Raw genomic sequence first — 21,529 nt, 5'->3', positions numbered from 1 at the left:
CTTTGCTTCGCTTGTGTGTGCAGCTTTTGCTTTCCTGATTAAAGTGGCTATCTCAACACGCGTTTGCTCACTTTTCCATGTCCAATTCTCTCCCCCAGCCCACTGTGGGGGGAAGGAGTAAGTGGCTTCATGGGGCTTAGTTGCCTGCTGGGGTCAAACCACAACAGAAATAAAGTGGAAAATTACATAGGAAATAAAATTTAAATTGTCAAGGATTTTTGATGTAACATCAAAATCAGATCTGAGAAAAAGCAATTAAGTTTAGAAGCTAGACTTTTTAAAGTTGATTTATGAAGAAGGCACAGGACTAGAAAGATATGACTCTGTTCTGACTTCCGTAAGATACTCATATACAATCCTCAGAGAACTTCATATTTTTGCAATTTTATATGATATATTTAGAATATTGAGTACTGCATTCTACTCTGGGGCCTCTAACATGAGAAAGACATGCTTTGGTTGGAAAGAGTCCAGAGGAGGGCCACTAAGATGATCAGAGGGCTAGAGCACTTCTCCTACAACGACAGTCAGAGAGAGCTGGGATTTTTCAGCCTGAAGAGAAGGCTCCAGAGAGACCTTATTGCACCTTGCAGTACCTACAGGGGGTATAAGAGAGCTGGAGAGGGACTTTTTACAAGGGTCTGTAGTGATAGAACAAGGGAGAATGGCTTTAAACTGAAAGAGGGTAGACAGATTAGACATAAGGATAAAATTCTTTACAGTGAGGGTGGTAAGGCAGTGGAACAGGTTGCCCAGAGAAGTTGTGCAAATCCCTGGAAGTGGTCAAGGCTAGACTGGATGGGGTTTTGAGCAACCTGGTCTAGGTCAAGGTGCCCCTGTCCATGGCTGGGTGGGGTGGAACTAGATGATCCTTAATGTCCCTTCCAACCCAAACCATTCTATGGAACTGTGTGAATAGTTTGGCCCAGTTCATTGTAACAACATAGTCAGTCCTATGCCCGCATCTCCCCAGAACACAGGAGAGTGCAACAGGTCCAAATCCTTCATAACTTGAAATCAAGTTTAATGGACTAAAAGCAAAGAAAGGCAGACAGATCTTAGCATATAACTGTATAACACTGCCAAGGAAGAACAGTGACAACAAAACAATCATACGTTGCTGCCCTTAACACTCCATTTCAAAGTTTTAAATCTACTTAAAAAGTTTTTAAAATGAAAGGCTAAAAGCAACTATGTGTTTTGTTATGCTTCTCCATTATTATGACTCTTTGTGAAGGTGTTAGTTGAATCTTACACAGAAACTCTGCCTGCTTTACATGATGATGTACAGAAAAAAAAACCCTCAGCGAATTTTATTTGATGGATTAAGTATAGCCACTTGAGAACTACCTGATGCTACTTCAAAAGCATCTGAAGACTGCTTTCCTACTTTCTCTTTCAGTCCAGAGTACAAATAGTTCTCAGGAGACTTTAGAAAAACAAGCAGAAGAGACAATAAGTAAGGCAATTCTGTCCAGATAAAATTAAGCCATTAAATATCAGAGTTTAATTGCTGCTCCAGCACAATCTTGCACAGAAAAACGACAACTTTTCATACTGCACTTTCTACAACACCACAACCTTACACACGCAATCCTCCTCCACATCTGCAGAACTGGAAGCCTCTCTTCTCTCACACCAGTGAAGAAATGAGAAAAAAAATGTACTTCACCACTGGAGGGACAGAAGAAATCTAGCAGAATCTTGTACAAAATCCTTCAACTGAATTCATCAGAAGGTTAAATTCTTCTGATACCTATCTGCTCTGCTCAGTGTCCAACTCAGAGGTCAATAAGGCTTATCCACTCTAGCCATTGACACACCCAGGACAGAGAGATGCCAGAACCTGGGACATCACCTTTGACTATCTAGGTCTTTGACAAATGCATCAAATATTACCTTAAAAAAATGCAACTGTGCAGCCATCTTATTACAGAATAGCACTTGGCATTTTGTAAATATTATAAATTTGTATTCATGGATCAATTTACTTAGAAATTATTCCTAAAACTCAAGATTGAGTGCTACATGTTTAATATTGTCAAATCTTAAAAGACAAATATTTACAATGTTAGCAATGATCTGTTTGCACACCCTTCAGAGTCATGCTAAATCATTTCTGAAAGTATAAAAAACAGGATTTAATATTCAGATAACTCTTTAAATACTTTGGTTTCATCGGCTAAAAAATCACACCCCAAACATAGCTACAAACAGGGTAGAGGTCTTGCAGGAAACCACTTATACACTACCACAACGTTCACGTGATGAACACAATGAAGAAAACCTCATTTGCTGAGGCAAAACATGAAGTAAATTTTAGGCAATTTTCTAGAAAGATGAAGTCATAATTATATTCTGCATTAGAAATAAACACTAAATTTCTAAATACTACAGGGCAGACCTCTACCCCTTGGGTTACTGCCAACATGTTATTCTCCACAGAGGAGAAATGAGAGAACAGGTTAACATTAGACCACTTCTTTTTAATATGGATTTTTCAAAACAAGGCTACTCAGGCTTAACTAATCAGGAAAACTATTAGACTCAGACACTACCTAAGCCATGATTTGCTATACCTGATACCAATTATATTCCCAGATTCCACCAGCCTTTCAAAGGAAAAAAGTCATGAGCAATAATTTACAGTGGCTCAAAAACATTAACAGCAGTAAAACATAATCCATGTTTTCTAGCCCAGTGCATGCAGTCCAGAGCACTCTGAGAAAGGACAGAGATGGAACACAAGTAAAAGCGTCTCCTGTGCCCTAAGCAGCTTAGCTGGGAAATCCCAGTGGAGCTCAGATCAGTGCTCATACATACAGTATGATAACACAGTGCCAATGCATTTTTGAAAGCCATACTAGCAACAGATTGGGGCAAGAAGGGAAGCATCTTTAGTCATCTTACAAATTTAGTACAATCTTTTATCTTGCATACTACAAACAACAGTTATAAATAAAAACTGCAGTTACAAATAAACTGCATCTCACAACTTAAATTTGACAATGACACATAGGAATAATTCAAATCTTGCTGAAAATCAGGTTAGAGCTGAAATTTTGAGGAAATACTACACAGCATAGTCCCTGTAATAAATCTGTTTAATATTACTGATGCAATACAAGCAGCATACACTTCAGTATTAAAATATATTGAGTCTCTGGAAAGTAAGCATCAGTATCCTTTTACTTGAGAACACATATTTATTTTCCTTTGAGGTTACCAAAGTTATTTCCAGATCGATAGAAAACAAAATCAGAAAATCTGAACTCCTCTCATGAAACCTGAGGTTTAATTACTGATATTTGATGAATATCACTGCAGTGCCATAAAATGTCAGTATTCCATTGCTTACCTGTTCATATGCCTTAAGTTATAGCCTGCAATAAAGTTAATGTAACAAAGCTGAGGCACAGCTATGCCCAACAAAAAAACTCCTCTCTACTTAAATCATGGGTGAAACCAGTTTTGAAATAAGACTCTGAGAGTCACCCTGAAGCTGCTGACACTGACCTACATTTCCATCAGAGAACACCCTATAGCAGGTTGGCAGAGAAAGTGTCAAAACACTGCAAGCAAGAATCACCAGGACTCAAGTCAAGTAGTGTGTTTGTGGTAAACATTGACAGTCTTTCCTGGACATAGGCAGCAGCCTCATATTATTATTTATACAAGGGTGTTAATAAATCCATTTCCTACAGAAATTCTAAAAATGTTCCAAGCTCCCAAATTGAAGACAATCAAGTTGGATAAAGATCTGATTTTCATAGAGAAGCAACACAGCTAAAAGGATGAAAGCCAACACTTCTGAGAAAAATAGAATCACTGGCTATCATAACATGCCAAACCACATTTCACTACACAGACTTTGCATACAATCACAGCTTTAATTTGCAGCTGCACAAAGAGAAAGCACTGCAGTAAGGTTGCAACAAAACTTCACACTACCATAAAGCTGCTTCTTCCAATCAGAAAAATTCAGTTCACAAAGAGGTCTTCATTTCTATAATGGGTATCACAACTCCAATTAGTCTTTCTGAATAGGTGTCCTGAATGCAGGCAAATCCCTTATTTAAACATTTCAATGCAGCCTGCTTGTCTGCTCTCAATAGTATTACATAATTTACCTGACATCAAGAGTATGAAACTCCTTTCTTCTGATCTCAAAGAATTGGATATAAGAAAGGTCGCATTATCTCATGAGTCAAGTAGAAATCTTCTTTAAACCCTGAAAACAAAATCCAAAATGGTTCTTAAAACCATTGTGGTTACAGAATTCAAGCAGATCTTCACGAAAATATTAATAGCTGCAATTGACTATTTTCCTTATCCTGAAAATGATCACAGGAAAGCATCTCTTGACGGAAGAAAACCAAGTCTGTCCTCAGAGACTGAAATTGAACCTTAAGATGTCTAGACAATTATTTTCCATACCTGACCTATCAATTTGAATAAAGTTCAAGATATGGCAGCTCATCCAAAATGGATGAGCACAACTAAGAAAACTGCAACTAAGAATGAGATTTCCAAGTGTTTGTGCATATATGCATGTGTATATGTGTGTGTGTGTGCGTGCGTGTGTGTGTGTGTGTGTGTGTGTGTGTGTGCGCGTGTGTGTGTCTGTATGAAGTACTAAAAAAAACCAAAAAACCCTCCTCAGTTTACAGGAAGCAAGCTGATTTTTAAAGTGAATTTTTTCCCCCTCTAAGCTTTCTCTAAGAAAAGGATTTATACATAATTTCTTCCAGCTAACTCAATAAATCAGTGTGAACAAGAACAATTCCAAATGTTGATTCTACAAGGGGCCAGTAACAAGCTATATGCACCACAAAAGCCATATGAAAAAAAACATTCCTGCTTGAAAGAACAGTAAAGTGTTTAATACCTCATGTGCTTTCAGACTTCCACGACATTGCTGAAAGTTACATTCCTGGTGATCAGGTCTGCAGATTTTCTTTACAGATGCCAGGTTAATTAACAGCCTGGATTTCTAGCATGTGTCAAAATGTTGAATGAACTCTTGAAGTCTTCCACCACCTATGCTGGCAACTTTGCTCTTTTTCAGTTATCGTTACATCACTATGACCTGAGCTAAATGAATACCAAAGGTTCACAAAGCATATTACATTTTAAGAGCTATTTAAATCCCCATGCTCTTATGGGGATTTTAATACACAGGTTCTGTAAGAAAGCTTTTTTTCCCCACCCTATTTTGCCTAATCTGGTGAGACTGTGGGCTGCTGCCAAAAGTAACAAACTCATATTTCACCACTACAGTTTTGTCCCATCCTCTGCTTTGCACCAGATCTGGTAGTCACACAGCTGCTGCATGCATTGCTTCAGTTTGCCGAATCAACGAAATATACTTTTTTCCCCCTTTTTGGTATGCAATCCTCTATACAGTCAGTGAATGTCAAGACCACACAATCAGCAGATCAGTATCAACAGAAGCAGTGAGAAACTTCTTTTGTCTGCTGTCCATATTTATACCAGATTATATGTAGTAGAAAACTGCAAAGCTGTAAAGATTTCTCCTGAATTAAAATAACTAAAAGCAAAGAGAGTGCACTTCCATAAGCCTCACATAGAAGCAAATACCTTGAGTGCTGTCATTTAAAAAAAAACATGAAATGTCACATTTGAGTTCCAAGAGCATGTTCTTGCCTGTGTGCCTTTACCACGTTTACTATGAATAGCTCTACTCAAACTGTTTTCCTCACACAGAGTGTGTGTTAGTTTTATGAATGTGTCGTATTATGATTCAACCATAGTATCCTGAAGTAGAGAGCAAATAAATTTGTTTTGAGAAGTTAAAAATCCAAATTCCAGTATCTTCTCAAATGCATTTCATACTTAAAATCAACATTACATTTTTAAAGCAGAGATATGAAAACCTGATTGTGATTCCTTAACTGAAAAGCATTATATTGTATCATCTAATTAAGAGTGCCTAAATCTAAATTCTGTTCTTTCTAATCAAAGAGATTATAGAATTAGTTAGAATTATTATCCTACTAGACTTACCCAGAAAGAAGCCCAGCATAATTGCTATAAACACAACAACATACACGTAACTTAGACTTAGAAGAATGTCTTTTAACCCAGAATACTGTCTACTTCCTCCCAGCTGTGAAAGCAAGCTTGGCAGCAGGAACTGAGCAGGGTAGTTTGATTCAGAAAAAACCCTTCAATAATAACAACAGACAACATTAATGTACTAATTAAATCTGAAGGTCTGAGAGATCTTCACCTATTTTTTTCATTAGGTGGCCAAAGTCATAGTTTGTATGGATTTAGACTTAGTTCACTCAAATATGTAGGGCCATCCGGCTAAAAACTCTGATTATACCCTAGCATGATTTATAAAACTCAAAATGCCACCACACCCACCTTTCTGTATACAGACAGTTTGAGAAAGGACAGTTGAAAGGTCCCAAATTTTATGCAGAATTGAGGTATAATAAGATGTCTGATACCCTTAATTCTGGCAAAATTATACTAAATGAGGAAAAATTACAAGGAAGATCTTTAAACTATATAGAACCTACAGTCTTGGAGAAAGTGTTGCTGAGATATCAGCAAGGACAGTGGATACTCCTCCTTGCTGCAGGTCTGCTTGGGGAAGCCCATCACCCTTCCAAGAAATCTAACCTGCAAAACATGACACCCGCCTAAGCACTACATCATGTGCTCCAGTGGAGACCAGAGCTTACATGAACATCATGTCCCAGCTATGCCTCCATTGTTTCCAGCCTTGATTGCTCGTGCCTAGAAGAGTGTTTTAAGAAGTTCTTTTCAAGTGTCAAATCCTCAGATTTTGGTTTAAACTCTCACACCGAAACACAAGTGTCTATTTAAATGTTTTAGATATTCCTCAATTATTCTATAATGAATGCAGGCTGGAAAGTTCAGCCTTAGAACACTATACTCATCCTTCATTTTGCAAAGCAACTTCTAAAGCCACCTTCGATTGTGCTGAGAGCCAAACCAAGGCATACGACAGGTGCAAATTTCATGCGTTCAACCATCCTACCTTCCAGCCTGAATACCATTCTAAGACATGCAGGCACAGCTGAACATGCACTTCGGTCACTGACACCTATTTTATTAATTGCCTCTCCCATCTCCAAGAAAATCAAGGCAAGACTTTAGTGTTCCTATTCATCCATCTTTTACTCTCTGTTGTCATGTCAAGCCCACAGCTGCATATTTTCCTGGCAACTGTGAATCAACTCCCACTTTGATGACTGATTCACGGAGTAGAACAAGACATACTTAGAAGAATTATTCTATTGACAACTTAAAACCAGTCTGGAATGCCCAGCTGCTTATTCTCCAGCAACAACTTTCCTCTAGAAGTTGTAGTTCTGTCTGTTATATTAGTTTGCTACCCTAAAACGCCCCAGAGTCCAGATTCAAGGAACTATCCAAGCAAAAAAAATACTTCTGGCTTAGCTTTTTCTGTTCAGCAAAACACATTTGGATGGATAATGAGAAGAATAAGTAGAATAACGTTCCTGGTTACAAAGACACTAGCAATTCAGACACATCAATGACTTAAAAGGCATCTATGTGCATCAGTAATAAATATAAACCTGTTAATATGACTAGGGCACACCTCAGCAGAACAGAGGTGTCGACATCTGCAGATGTCCTGTACTGAGGAGTTCTCTTAGCTGGAGAAGTGCCTAGAAGTTATTAAAACAGCTCTTTCTTTGTTCTTCTAGTAAGGAAACAAAATTTCTTGGCCAAAACATAAATAGGATGCTCGGAGTGGGTCACGTGTAGAGATTAACCTATGAGCACTCTAGGACTGAGCATGTATATGAACGCACTTGTCTTCACACAGATGACATTGGGGCTTGGCAGAGCTAGAAATTAATTAAAGGATAATGTAGACTACTTCAAAAGTTGCTCTCCAGCTGACAGATCATGCCGTCCCCAATAAATATGTGTGGCAAATTGGTCCTGGCACTCTTAATTCCACCAGCTTTCCCATGATTAACTGTTAAGGCAAAACTTCTACAAGCTTCTGTACTTCAGAAGAACTGACATGCTGGAGAATTAGAGGACTTGAAATAATCACATCTTCCCACCACACCACATTAAAGGAAGCAACTCACAAAACCTGTGAAGAAAATAATTACATGGTTGAACAGCTAAGTGTGCCTTTGAACATACTCTGCTTTTTCAAAACCTTGATTGAAAGTGCTACTGGCAGCTGTGCTGGAGGCATATAAATGTGGTAAGGAATGATTAAAAATTATCCATTCTCCTTTCCCACTAACTATTTACATATTAGCAGGGACATAGATACAGCAAGTTATAATAGAAGTAACTTCACTAATGCAGAACAAAGTGCTTCTGACCTTTGAGTATTCTGACTAATCAGATAGTTTCATAAGACGTACACACAACACTGGAGGTTATTTATAGTTTTCCCAATTCTGAAAATGGTTACAGTGTTCTGTAAAAGTAGTACTAATCCACACATATAGATTAAGATACCCTTGCACTGTAAACACAGCATTGTACTCAAATTTGCCAGGGAAATGTTAGCGCACTCCCTGACTTCTTAATTAGCATGACCTTATAAAGTGCATCTTGAAAAAAGACAAAGCAAGGAGATTTTTGTGTGTCATTTTTCTCTCAAAATCTACTAAAAATCACACAGCAAATAAATGTTAAAATTTTAGCAGGAATTTACAAGAACAGAAAATCCAATTCTGCCCTGATACTTTACCCAAAATTTTATTCTGATTCCACTTTCACACATATATGGCAGTATTGTATCAAGACAAATGGAAAAGAGAAGCAAATGCACATCACAAAACTGACAAGGTATGTTTTACTGAAAAACACAATAATTACTGAGCATAGCCAAGTGTGAAAGATAAAAATTTCCTACATCTAAACTTCATCACAGAATTGCAATTTCATTTGTCTGCAAGTTTGAGTGATGCTTAAGTAATAATTTTTAATAGTTTGTAACAATTTTTCATTCCATTTTTGGCTAATTCAAACTCTAGACCTCACAAAGCTTACAATTAAGTCAGCCTTTTAGATCCACGAATTTATTTTCTAATCTTTGCACTTGCACAATGGAAATGGTAGAATATATACATGAAAGTTTTCCAGCATGAATGCTGAAAAAAGATGGTATTTTCTTTCTTCCATTCTTCAAGGTCATTATGAAGACTTTGCTCCTGTTTACCATCCAAATAACAAAAAATTGTAATTATCGCTTCCCCAAACTTAACTCCTTTCATTATGCTCTTCCAGGAAAACATGCAAAAATCATCTCATACTAGCATCCCAGCTTTGACAAAGTTCTCCAATGAAGCAGATTATTTTCCTTGCATTTAAAGCAAGTTGAGAATCCTAACTGCAAGTTCTTTGCCAGTGGAAGTCACCACTTTACAGTGAGGCAATTTCCTACCCTACAGATGTGATAAAGGAGGCAGATATTACATATGGATCTGCACAAATGCCAAGAGATCCATTGCCAAGTTACAACAATGACCAGAGCAATAGCATGAGAGGAAAGGATAAACCCATTCAGCAATACACTGAGAAATAGGCAAGTAGTGACCAAAAAATCTGACTAAAAATTTATCTGAAAATCAATTGAAGGGTAACACTAATTCAAGATTGTGAAGTAATATTTTGAAAAATATAGAACAGTTATTAAGAATACCAGCACTACCAGGAACTCACACGCTACTTACTTTCATCACAACAGATGAAGGTACCTACAAACCAGCTCTTTATTCCTCATTAAAAATGAAAAGCAGAGCGTTTCATCTCATTCTCCTAATATTAATCTTCTGAGGTAGGAGATGAAAACAAATTAATACAGCAGCTAGACCTTGGGTATACAGCAGCAAAGCAGAGCTTCTAAAGAAATGGGTTTCTGTAGCATCTGATTCTTGTATGAGAATGCAGTTAACAGGGAAGATTTTGTTTTATGAGATTTATTCAACTTGAATGTCCCTTTCATGAACAAGACGGGTGAGGGGTGGGGGGAGTCATCAGCTATCCTGTCAGAGTAGTCCCAGGAGAGTAAAGCAATCTCAGTTTTCTTTAAAACAAGGCTACAATTTTCTTCTTAATTACTTATGGCTCAAATAGCTCTGAAAGGATCAATATTCCAGAGGCAAGATCAAAACCAAACCAGATGGATATTAGAAAACATTATAATGCAATCTATATGAGGCTTTGCACATTTCATTAGGTAAGAAAATTTTAAAGTATTTCTCTCATCATCCAACCTTTTCTATTTTATATAATGCCGCATTTTAGTCTGCCTCATTACAAGCAGTGCATGCATTTTCCAAATAAGTAATTTTTTCCTGAAATGCCAAGTCTTAAGTTAACTTTGTTTTCCTTCAGCCAAATTAACTTCTATTCCCTGAACAGGCTTCATACTTGTAATCAGATTCGAAGTGAAACAACACTGAAGGAAACTGGTTTCTGCTGTTCAATCTTATTTTACATATAAGTATCTTATTTAGAGGCAGTTAAATGCCTCCCTGACATCCGATTCCGTCAGATCTCGGAAGCTAAGCAGGGTCAGCCCCGGATTAGTACTTGGATGGGAGACCTCATGGGAAATGCCGGGTGCTGTAGGTTCTAGTCCTGAGGACTTCACTGGCACTGTCCAAGCTCGCTCGGCCGTGGCAGATGAACCTCAGGTCTTAAACGGTGGGGCCAGTTCTGCGCATGCTGAGTCTCACCTAAAATCCACTGCACAGGCTGGAAGGGCTCACCCATGTGGGGACAGTCCTTCCCAAATCTTCGTTCACGAAGCCGAGCCACACACACACACACACACACACATCTTATTTACAGGAAATTCTCGCACTGTTTGCTTGAACAGTTATATCTTACAGAACTGAATTATTGCTTTGGATTACTCTTTACACATTTTTCACTTGAATAAAAGGACATTTTTAATATAACACAAAGTACTTACCCTTCTAACCTGACATCAGGTAAAGATCTGTTGAGTGCAATCATTTCACTTGCCATTAAATTAAATTGATTTATTTTAAACATTTCTTTCATTTTTTCTTGCTCCTCCTTTGGAATGACCACAGGCTTCCCCATCTCTCCAGGTCCTTCATGTGGTTTTTGTATGGGTTCTGGAACTAAGAATAATAAAATGTTACTAACTTCTTTTAGGCTTATTTTTGTTTGTTTATAAATTATTTTACACTGTAGGAGTACTCACATTTCATATAGTCCTAACCACCCCGGTTTTCAAAGCAAAAACAAACCTTCACATTTAGAAGTTTGACAGAGGTAGTTAAGTGCTATTCATGTTAAAAACCAGTAAGGATTTATTTCTATTCATCATTACATCATAATCGACTTTACTAAAGTTCCTGTAAAGGAAAATTCAACTTTTCCACGAAAGCCTCTGTGTGTAACAAAAATATGGAATGTAACTGAGGAGAGACCTGATTGCAGTCTACAACTTCCTCTCAAGGGGAAGCAGAGAGACAGACACTGATCTCTTCTCTGTGGTGACCAGCAACAGAACACAAGGAAATGGCCTGAGGTTGTGTCAGGAAAGGTTCAGGTTGGATATCAGAAATATGTTCTTCACCCAGAGGTTGGCTGGGCACTGAACAGGCTCCCCAGGGCAGTGGTCACAGCAACAAACCTGACAGAGTTCAAGAAGCGTTTGGACAAGGCTCTCAGGCTCAGGGTGTGGCTCTTGGGGGTGTCCTGAGCAGGGCCAGGAGTTGGATTTGAATAATCCTTTGTGGGTCCCTCCCAACTCCAGATCTCCTGTGATTCTATGATAGATGTCTGATGTTCCAGAACAGTAAAGGTTCAATTAAAGTAGAAGTGTAGTTTCACATGTATTTTCACCTTTTTATTTTGACAGAATGACACTGGCATTTGCAGTTTAGAATAATTTCTCTTGGTTTCACTAACATTATTTTTAGTCAACAAAATTACATTTTGGAGATTAACGTTAGTACTCAAAACAGTAACCCTATACATCTTTAAACCAGCAAAATCATAAATATCAAATATCTGACCAAACTGAGGAGGGAGAGAGGGAGGAGGAAAGGAATCCAGACTCTTGCATTTTTGGGGGTTTTAAACAAAATAAGTGAAAACCAAAAACATCTTTTAAAAAGTTGCACTTCTCTTTACAATTACTGTTCATTTTTCTCCTGAAAAGAAATACTCAGATATTGAATTTGAGGTATATTACTACTTTACAAATTGCAGGAAATACTTTAATTTTAAAAAATAGTAATTTAGGATCTAAACAGAGAAAAAGGATGTATTTTGAAATAAAGGCACCAAATCATTCAGAAATAAGCCTTGCTTCAAGTTACCTTTAATTTGCATCTTAGAATAACAGACTGCAATTAAAGCTTATGGCAAGAGCAGAGCCACATAAGGAATAAAAATATTTTTTTAAAAATGTCTGAGCCTTCCATTCTTGCTGATATACTTAGGCTTCAAATATGTATTACTAATAAATGAGACTTTTTGCTAGTCTGCATTTAGTATTAATGGGTAACAAGCACAGTGTGCTCCTTGAGAAACTTTCATTTTGAAGTACCTGAAGCAATTGCAGCAGTTGCATTCACACAGTAACACTCAGCAGAGTAAATCCTCCCACCACAAGGTGCTTTCTTTTTACCAAACTCCCCATGACTGCCAGTTGAGCTATAAAATTCCAGAAGTTGCCAGCCAGCCAGTCATACATTGAAAATGGATAGAATAAGTATGTTCAAACAGATTCTGAACAGATTGGCCAAGGCACTCATTTTAGTCATGGGCTAAACTGAGCAAGCAGCTTGCTTTCCATCTTCGCCTCTTAAGAAGGGATGGATGAACCTGCATCAAACCTTGCTGATTTGCAACTGCATAACCTTTTAAACCAGAATTTGTGCCTTTTGGGGTGTAATTAACATCAAATTGTGAAATATGATAAGGTAATTATTTAGGCTTAATTTTATACAGTCAGCTTGGTATTATGCGGACTATCATAATCATTTTTATTAACCGTACAGCAATGAGTATATAGGTTAGACAATGATTAGACAATGAGCGTTACACACATCTAAAACAAACAAAAATTATCAGAATATAGTTATATTCATGATGTTTTTCTGTATTCTGAAGAGTGAACTACCTACTTAGAAGAAAAAATAATTTCCTGTTTCATTTACACTTCCAGTTGTTCCTTAATTTTCACTAAACCAGTTAAATTGAATAGCTAAATTAACTTGAAACTCATCTCTCACATTTGCAGATCTTCCTGTTAGATGTGAGTTTAGCACATCAGTGACTTGGATGCCGATGTACAAATTCCAGAAATTCACCAGTTGAATATTTAAATTTCTATCAATAATACATACTACTTGATTACACATTTTACCTTACTAATGGAGTCCATTCCCTTGCAGAAAAATCCAGCAACAACAAACTAGATCCAGACATTTTGTGCAACTCACTAAAGGCAAAGACAGTCAAGCCTGGTGCACAGGCAGGGCAATGACTTTCCAAGAAAAGTTAACCATCTTCTCTCAAGTTTCTGAGAATCATCTTTTCTTGCTTTCTTTTATGGTTTTCTGTTTTCCCACAAAAGCACATAATTTTCACATAAACACAAACCAAAAATGTTCTCCCAAAATGACTAATACACATTGTTAAGAATTCAAACCACAGTGCTTTTTTGTCAGTTAAACATGAAAAAAATGTTTCCTTTGAAGGACTGTAGACATGTACTGATGACATACTTCTAAGAAACAGAAATTTAATCTACAGCTGCAAGTTTCAGAACTAAATGAATGACTTAATCATAACCTGATCCAATAGGAAATCTAGTAATGTTTTCCCAGACATCTCTTATTTGTATCAGTAAGCCACTGGTTTCAGAGGGCTTGATCTCTTCCAGATCTTCATTAAAAAATAAGGAACTCTTTATGTCTATGGACTACAAATTTCTTTTTACCAGGCAACATGCCTGATGAAAGCCAGATACTTCAAAATTTAAGATCATCTAAAGCCAGGAAAAAGGGCTGGATTCTTCTGGTGAGATGTCTCCAGGGGCCACAAAAATGTAAAATCCAGTCATTTTTGGAGGCATCACCATAATTACTAGAAAGCTGTTTGGGCAGATAAAAGTTCAGAGAAGTTCTGTCTTTTACACAGACCTCAGCCTTAGTAGAATAAGACTGATTTATGAAAAACAGTTCACAGTTTCAAAAATTAAACTTACTTTTCATCTTGGGATTTTTTCATGCAGGTGAGATAATTCAGAACCAAGACACAATTTAGAGATTTCATCTTTACTGCAGCTCAAAATTCAGAACACAGGGCCTTGGTTGGCACTTGACAAAAACAGCTGGTTGCATTTTAAATTTGTCATTGCCCCATGAAAAGAGCATAAATAGCAAGGAGCTGAGAGTACAAGACTCCTGCAATACCAATCCTAGGTCTGAAATATTCCCCACCCTCAGGCTTCTAATCATTAAACAAGGGGAATGCACCTTGAGGGAGGAAAAAAAGGGAAAAAGGATGAGTTTGACAGTTTAATTAGAAAGCACATCAAGTGCCAAAGCTGGAAGTTCGTTTGCTATCATACCTTTAAGAAGCCTGTAACTGGGGGTAAAGAAGGACTCATTGCCTATGGAAAACATCCTTCTAAGTTCATGAAAGCCCAACCTGTCCAAAATTATCCCCAAAATCTTTTGCTCATGCTGAAATAGCTAAAGACTATTTTTTCCAACTAGACAAGCACAACCTAAAATAAACAAAAACTCTTCAGAAAAACTTACTTATATGTCAAGTAGGTTCATTAAATGCTATGGAATTCTTCCATGAATTGCAAAGTGAAGCTATATTACCAGAGTGACATGGACAAGAGGTTATTAAATTCAGAACACTTACATAATTTATGCTGAATCAAGAAAACTAATTCAATTATGGAAATTAATAGGAGGGAAGAAAGTCAAGTGAAAAAGCAGATTTTTATAAAAGCTTCACATCAAAAATAGCCTCAATGTTATCTGAAGATTATAGGCATTCTGAGCAGGAATCAATCCACTACAGATTCCAAGTTAGTAAACTACTGTAACAACTAAAAATACCAAAGACCAGGCATGCAACTTGGTTAAAAGGAAGTGTCACTTTCATCTATAACCATGATTTTTAGCAGACATATTTCTGTATATACCTTACCGCAAATCAGCTGTTTAAAAAAAAAACCAGAAAATGTACATAACTATACAGAAGGTTTAGTTTGCTTGGTTTGGGCGGTTTTGTATTTGTTTGTTTACCAGCCAACCATGAGATATTAAAAAGATACCAAAGATTTTGACACACACAGGTTAGGGAAAGGTCAGAATGAAGACTGTACTCAACTAAGTAAAGCTAGTTTTGCATAAGCAAAGTCATAATACTAATATGTCAAAACTGCACACTTTCTCTCACCTGAAAGTTCCCCTCAATGACTTTACACAATAAGCCACCTGAAATGTCAACATCAATATATCAAACTAAGTTTCATAGATGTTGACTTTAATTGCTGCTTGCCAACAGAAAAAAAATCCACAGCTCTGAAGAAGCCTGGCATAAGTCCTCTACTTAGCATCACATGAAAACTTTATGGGAATCCAAATCCATTCCTACACAACAATATATCAGTCGTCATCTTACCATCAAAAAAATTTCACAACTTCTAAAAAAAAAAAAAAAAGAGAACCAAAAAAAGAATACATACTTTCCGAAAAGGCTTAATTACTTTTCTCATCACTTTACGCACTGCTTATTGAGAAAGAAACCCAAAAGATGAAATGCAAGCAACTGAAAATTTCAGTTCCTTCTGCAAAACTTAGGTGAATTAGACCTCTCTAAAATGTTTGCAAGCAGTTGTGGAAACAATGGCTCAGGGATACCAAGCACAGAAATTCTACATTCCTACACATTGTTGTTCTCTGTGGAGATTTATTAGCATGTTTTCATTATGGAGCAAAAAAACCCATAAAACTAAATCTGACATTTCCTAAATATCTCCTGAGTGTTGATCTGCAACAGAGCAACATTATTCTTAAAATATTTCAGAAAACCTCCCAGGAAGGTCAAGGTTGTCCATACCAGATGTTGACAGCTGAAAAAGTTTTTTGTGATGAAAAGCATTAATCTTGAGTACAATTGGCTGAGTAGCCTTAACAATTAGCATCAGTGCATAAGTTTATTATATCAGCAGTGAAACACAGACACAGCCTTTCAGATGGGACAGACACCACACTACAAAATGAGAGGTTTCACAAATGAACTGGAGACAAAGTTCTAAATGCATATGCTGAGACATTTCAGAGATGAGAAATCTCCCTGCACCAATTTTTCTCCCATGTGATCAGCTGTGTTGACCTCCTTAAAACAAAGTTGGCAACATGAATAGCAGTGCTTTCAATACAAAAAAAAACCCAAAAAACCAAACCAAACCAAACCAAAAAAACTCCAAACAACAATACCCCATGCTCAGCTCATCTAACTGGTACTAAACTAACAATAATAAAACTGAAAACTCATCTGAAGACCTTTAGCATGCAATAATACACCTGTCGCTTAAAAAAAAAGCTACCACATAAGCATGTGCTCATATTTGCCACTTCTACATCCAAGTTCATTATATTTATTTTTATAAACTTATTTTCACTGCAATATTGATTGTACCTTATTGCTATAGTCACTGCCAAAATTTTTACTTAGGTGGGGTTGGGGGGCAGAGAGTGTTTATTCATTTGGTTCACTGAGGTCTCTTTAGAAGGGGTAGGCAGGCAAGTAAGCTTCGTTGTTGGTTTAGTTTGTTTTACTACTGAGTCTAGTGGAGATAATAGCGCTTTTTCTTCCTCACTAGTGGAAATTTAAAATAGGCTTTAGACTATATTAACATAGCTTACATTCCTGAACTTCTTGTTGCATAGTTTTATTATTTTTTTCATTTACATTACTGCTTAAAATGCTACATCTGAGGCATTTAAGTGTGCAACATACATCTCAAGGAATGTGGTTATGTCCTGGTCATTCAAAGAAACATGAAACATTCTGCAACACCTAAATGCTGATACAGTGCTATATTGTTGGGAGAAAATAAACCCAAATGTTTAAAAGGAATGCAATTTTAAATAAGCATAATTTAAAGAATACTCAGGCAGAAAACTTACCATCTCCAGCAGGCAGGCCTCGTTCTTTTTTCTCATCACATTTGTTGCATTCACTGAAGTACAGCAATAGAAACATATCCAAAAGGACCCAAACCAAAGAGGTGGCAAGGACCACCTTGCAATATGCAAATTTTTTCATGGCACTTTAAGTCAAATACAAAAAAATAAAAAAGTATAAATAAAAATATCAACAGGTTGTTTTAATCCAGTTTGAGAGACCACGTTCTATACCTGCAAAAAGATAAAAAAGAAAAAAGGTCACAAAATTTACTTGGGGACAAATGTTAAAAGCAGAAATTTTAACCCCACTTTAAATAAAGGTATTTTAAAGAAAGGAATTTAATCACCAAATGCTGGATGTAAGAAAATGAATGCTCTATGCATGCCAGTGAGATTAAGGGAACAGGGTCAATTAAAGCAACATTACTCCAGTCCTTTACTATGTTAACATTCATCATCTGAGATGTTAAAATCAGTGACCAAAACAGAGTCCTCTCCTGAGCCACAGGAAAGGGCGGCAGGCACATCCAATGAAATTAGAAGGAACACTCTGGATCCTCTGGAGATCAGAACAACCTAAATGAATGAAACCCAGGAACAACTTGGGAAGTAAGGCATCAATCTGTACTGCATGAAGCCCACAGCTAATATTTCTCATGCTCCTCCCACATAGTACACACTGACTTTCTGGGTCCATCACTAGGAATGCTGGTCTACAAATGCCTGGGTTTTACACAGTGTTTAATGGCATATTACACATTTGTCACAAAGACAAATGCTTTGCTTTCAGCAAACCAAAAATAAACATCTCTTTTGGCAAAGTTAAACAGTAGGGAAGGTTAACAAAGTACCCATAAGCCACCATGATCACTTACTAGGTATTCAAAGCTAAAGGTATCAACTAGCAATTTTGACACTTAAAGAGACTTTTACAGCTTAATGCTTGATTATAGAGCAAACTTTTATACATTTTTCAACATGTATATATTAGAATTTTAGAATGCCAACCTTTGAAGTTCTCTTTTTCCCTACTCAAATTAGAAACAAATTTTGTTACAAAGACTGCTTATTTCCATGACTGGCAGTGCAGAATCAAGAACAGCTTTGAGCCTGTTCGCTTACACTAAAATATTGCAAATTTTTTATTTTTCTTTTTTTTACTAACAGGTTTCTTGCCCTTGCAGACATATTTCAACTCAAAGTACACCTGAAATGCTTTCCAGAGGGAACAGCTTACCAGTTAAAACCAGAATTGTAGATACTGTTAACTCATAAAATAAAGGGAAAGTAATACTTTTCAAACACATGCTAGAATTTTAAAAATTACACGCACACAGGTTTTCTCTACGTGCTTTCAACATAAACTGAGAATTTATTGAAAAGGAGAACTTCAATCACAAGCCATTCCCCTGGTTTTGGTTGGGGTAGAGTCAATGTACTTCACAACAGCTAGTAGGGGTGATGTTTTGGATTTGTGCTGGAAACAGTGCTGACAACACAGGGATGTTTTCGTCACTGCTGAGCAGCACTTGCACAGTCAAGGCCTTTTCTGTTCCTCACACAACCTCACCAGCGAGGAGGCTGGGAGTGCACAAGGAGTTGTGAGGGAACACAGATGAGACAGGTGACCCCTACTGCCCAAAGGGATATTCCATAACATATGGCATCATACTGAGCATACAAAGCTGGGGGAAGAAAAAAGAAGTGGGGGATGTTTGGAATGATGGCCTTTGTTTTCCCTAGGCATTGTTAAAAGTGATGGAGCTCTGTTTTCCCAGGGATGGCTGAACACTTGCCTGTCCATGGAAAGTAGAGAATGAATTCCTTGGTCTGCTTTTCTCATCTAAGTAGCTTTTGCTTATCTCAGTCCATGAGTTTTCTCCTTTTTATTCTTATAATTCTTACCCCATCCCAACAGGATGGGGGGACAGTGAGTGAGTGGCTGTGCAGGCTTGGTTGCCAGCTGCAGTTAAACCACATCAGCCATGATTATGCAAAAAACCTCACAAAAAACGCTGTTTCATTTAAGATTGCCCTTTCTTTAGTATTTCATTGTCATAATTTGATCCCTGCTTGCCCCTGGCCTTCTGAAGGGAAAATACACAACATCCCTCTTCTAAATACAGCTTATTTCTTCTTCTTGGCAGCAGAAACAGCCATGTGTCCCTATGCACTGAAGTGGCATAGGCTTGGATGGCAAAGAAACATAAGAGCCTTCCACTTGTACAGTGCTAGAAGGGTGTATAACCCTCTGCTTCCTGCCTAATGCTCATCAAATACCAAAAATGAATTTTGTTTGGGATCCCAGCTCGCAGCTATATAGTTTTAGTGTACAAGGATGGCTTATAAAATTAAGAATTGCAAGAGCATCTGTAATTAACAACTTGATGATAAAATAGCAGATGAAAGTACTACAAAAAAACATTAAGTGAGGTATATTAAGAAAAAATCCTAGGGCTTGTTTGTTTGGGTTTTTTCTTTGAGTTTTTGGTCTTTTTTTTTTAATAGACACAAGGATAGACCTGAACTCCGGATCTTGACTATAAAATTCTGTAAAATCATCAGCAGCAGAGAAAGAAAAATAACTTGCTACAGACTACTAAGTAGAGAACAGAAACCAAACCAACACTATGCCATTAAACAGTATCTGCTTTCTCATATTGAGTACTGTGAGAACATCCAGTCTTGTCATTTCAAAACGAATATAGAAGGATTAGAAGGAACAAGTGAGAAGTGCCAAAGGATGAATACAACAAAGAACAGCCTCATTATAAGATGAAAGTAGCATTTTGCCTGGCTGGAAAAGATATAACCTAAATCAAGTGGCAGGTCTATAAAATCAAAAGCTGTACAGAGATGGTAAATCAAGATCAACTGCTGCCTTTTAATCCTCCCTCTTGTATTGGCAGAAATCAAGCTAATTTAGCAGCAAGAGGTTAAAGAACAGAAAGGAATGTATTCCCTACAATGTGTAGTCATGCAGGGGAACTGTCTGCCACCATACACTGCCAGTGCTACAAGTCTATTCATCAGCTATTAAATACCAAGGCCTGACCCCTAGTTCAGGCAGTCCCTGACTATGAACCTCAAGTCACTGCATGCTAGGGCATTATAGTGAGGAAGAATCCTTATAATTTCTCCTATTCTCTTCCTTAGATATGCCTATCAACCACTGGCAGAAACAACTACTGTACAGAGACAAGATCTCTCTGACACAATATGACTGCACTTAAACTCTCCATAAAATACTTTTTTTTGACTGAAAATTGGGACACCGTAGAAATTACTTGGTAAAGAATCAAGTCCTACCACCATCTTGATTGTACTTAAAGAACACAAATGCTAATAAAACATAATGTTTTGAAGAAAATCATATAAAATCTTACAATCTCAGACTTCTTGAAGTTCAGACTTTTTAGATATTGGGCTATAAAAGAAAGTGCAAAACACACAGGAGCACGGTGCTTAGGGATTCTCAAATTAACAAGACACCAGGAGAATCATAATCTAGACTTTCTGTCCACAAAAATACTAAATATATCAAGTGTTTTACAATGCATAGACTGGTGGTATATCTGCCTCTAACACATAAAAATTCCTTTGACAGTTCACTGAAATGTCAGAGACAGACTTTGTGAACCCTTTGAATCCTTTGAGTATTCAGGGAAGTGATGAAAAGACAGCGATTCGAAAGTTCAACACACTGTTTACCATTGATAAGGCCCTTCCCTGTACCTTTAGTTGAAGACTCTCACTCCCTTGGGCAGTTTACCATCTCATGAATTACACTGTATTTTTACCACTGATTTTATTACAGCAATCCCCCTGCCTGCTTTGCAGCAGAATTCAGGCAGAACAGCAGTGAAGCAGAGGGGTCCAGAAACTTGGATGAAGTAAGTGCTCTTAGTATACCAGAGCCTTGACCCAGAGCTCTGGAAAGAGGACTTCACCATCCAGGGCTTGGGCTGTATGCTTGGTTCCTCTCTCTGATGCTGGAGTGGTGGTGGTGGCCTCACCTGTGGGAGGGATGCTTTGCCTGCCTGATGGGTTGCTTCTTCAGTGGAAGGGTCTATGGGACAAAGTGAGCAAGGACGAAGAATAAGTAGATGCATCTTCAAAGAGACCTTGCAGCACCAAAAGTCTGAGCCCCATGATGCAAGAAGGAAGAGACAGCTAGGCATGGCACTCAATGGATAAATGGATGGAGACCCCTAGGATGGGGAATGAGTGAGAGAAAAGCCAGGAAATTACTGACTTGTGGCAACAAAAGGAAACCCCGTAGATGTGCCTTTCCAGAACAGCTGAAAGACTGATTAATCTGC

General features: G+C 37.5%; 1 protein-coding gene across 1 annotated transcript in view; it reads right to left on the bottom strand.

The window, feature by feature from the left end:
• Window positions 1-21,529, bottom strand: part of GALNT1 (polypeptide N-acetylgalactosaminyltransferase 1) — an 85,680-nt gene that overhangs the window by 27,858 nt on the left and 36,293 nt on the right. Inside the window, exons 2-3 of the mRNA XM_071553596.1 lie at window positions 17,208-17,438; window positions 10,979-11,153 (exon numbers count right to left, since the gene is read on the bottom strand). Of these exons, the coding sequence (XP_071409697.1) occupies window positions 10,979-11,153; window positions 17,208-17,346 (314 nt within the window). The 5' untranslated portion in view covers window positions 17,347-17,438. The remainder of the gene's footprint in view (window positions 1-10,978; window positions 11,154-17,207; window positions 17,439-21,529) is intronic.

This window comes from Pithys albifrons, chromosome 4 (genome assembly GCF_047495875.1).
Source record: "Pithys albifrons albifrons isolate INPA30051 chromosome 4, PitAlb_v1, whole genome shotgun sequence".
NCBI classification, from domain to species: Eukaryota; Metazoa; Chordata; class Aves; order Passeriformes; family Thamnophilidae; genus Pithys; species Pithys albifrons.
Note: the sequence above shows the minus strand (reverse complement) of the source record. Positions and strands in the feature narration are given on the sequence as shown.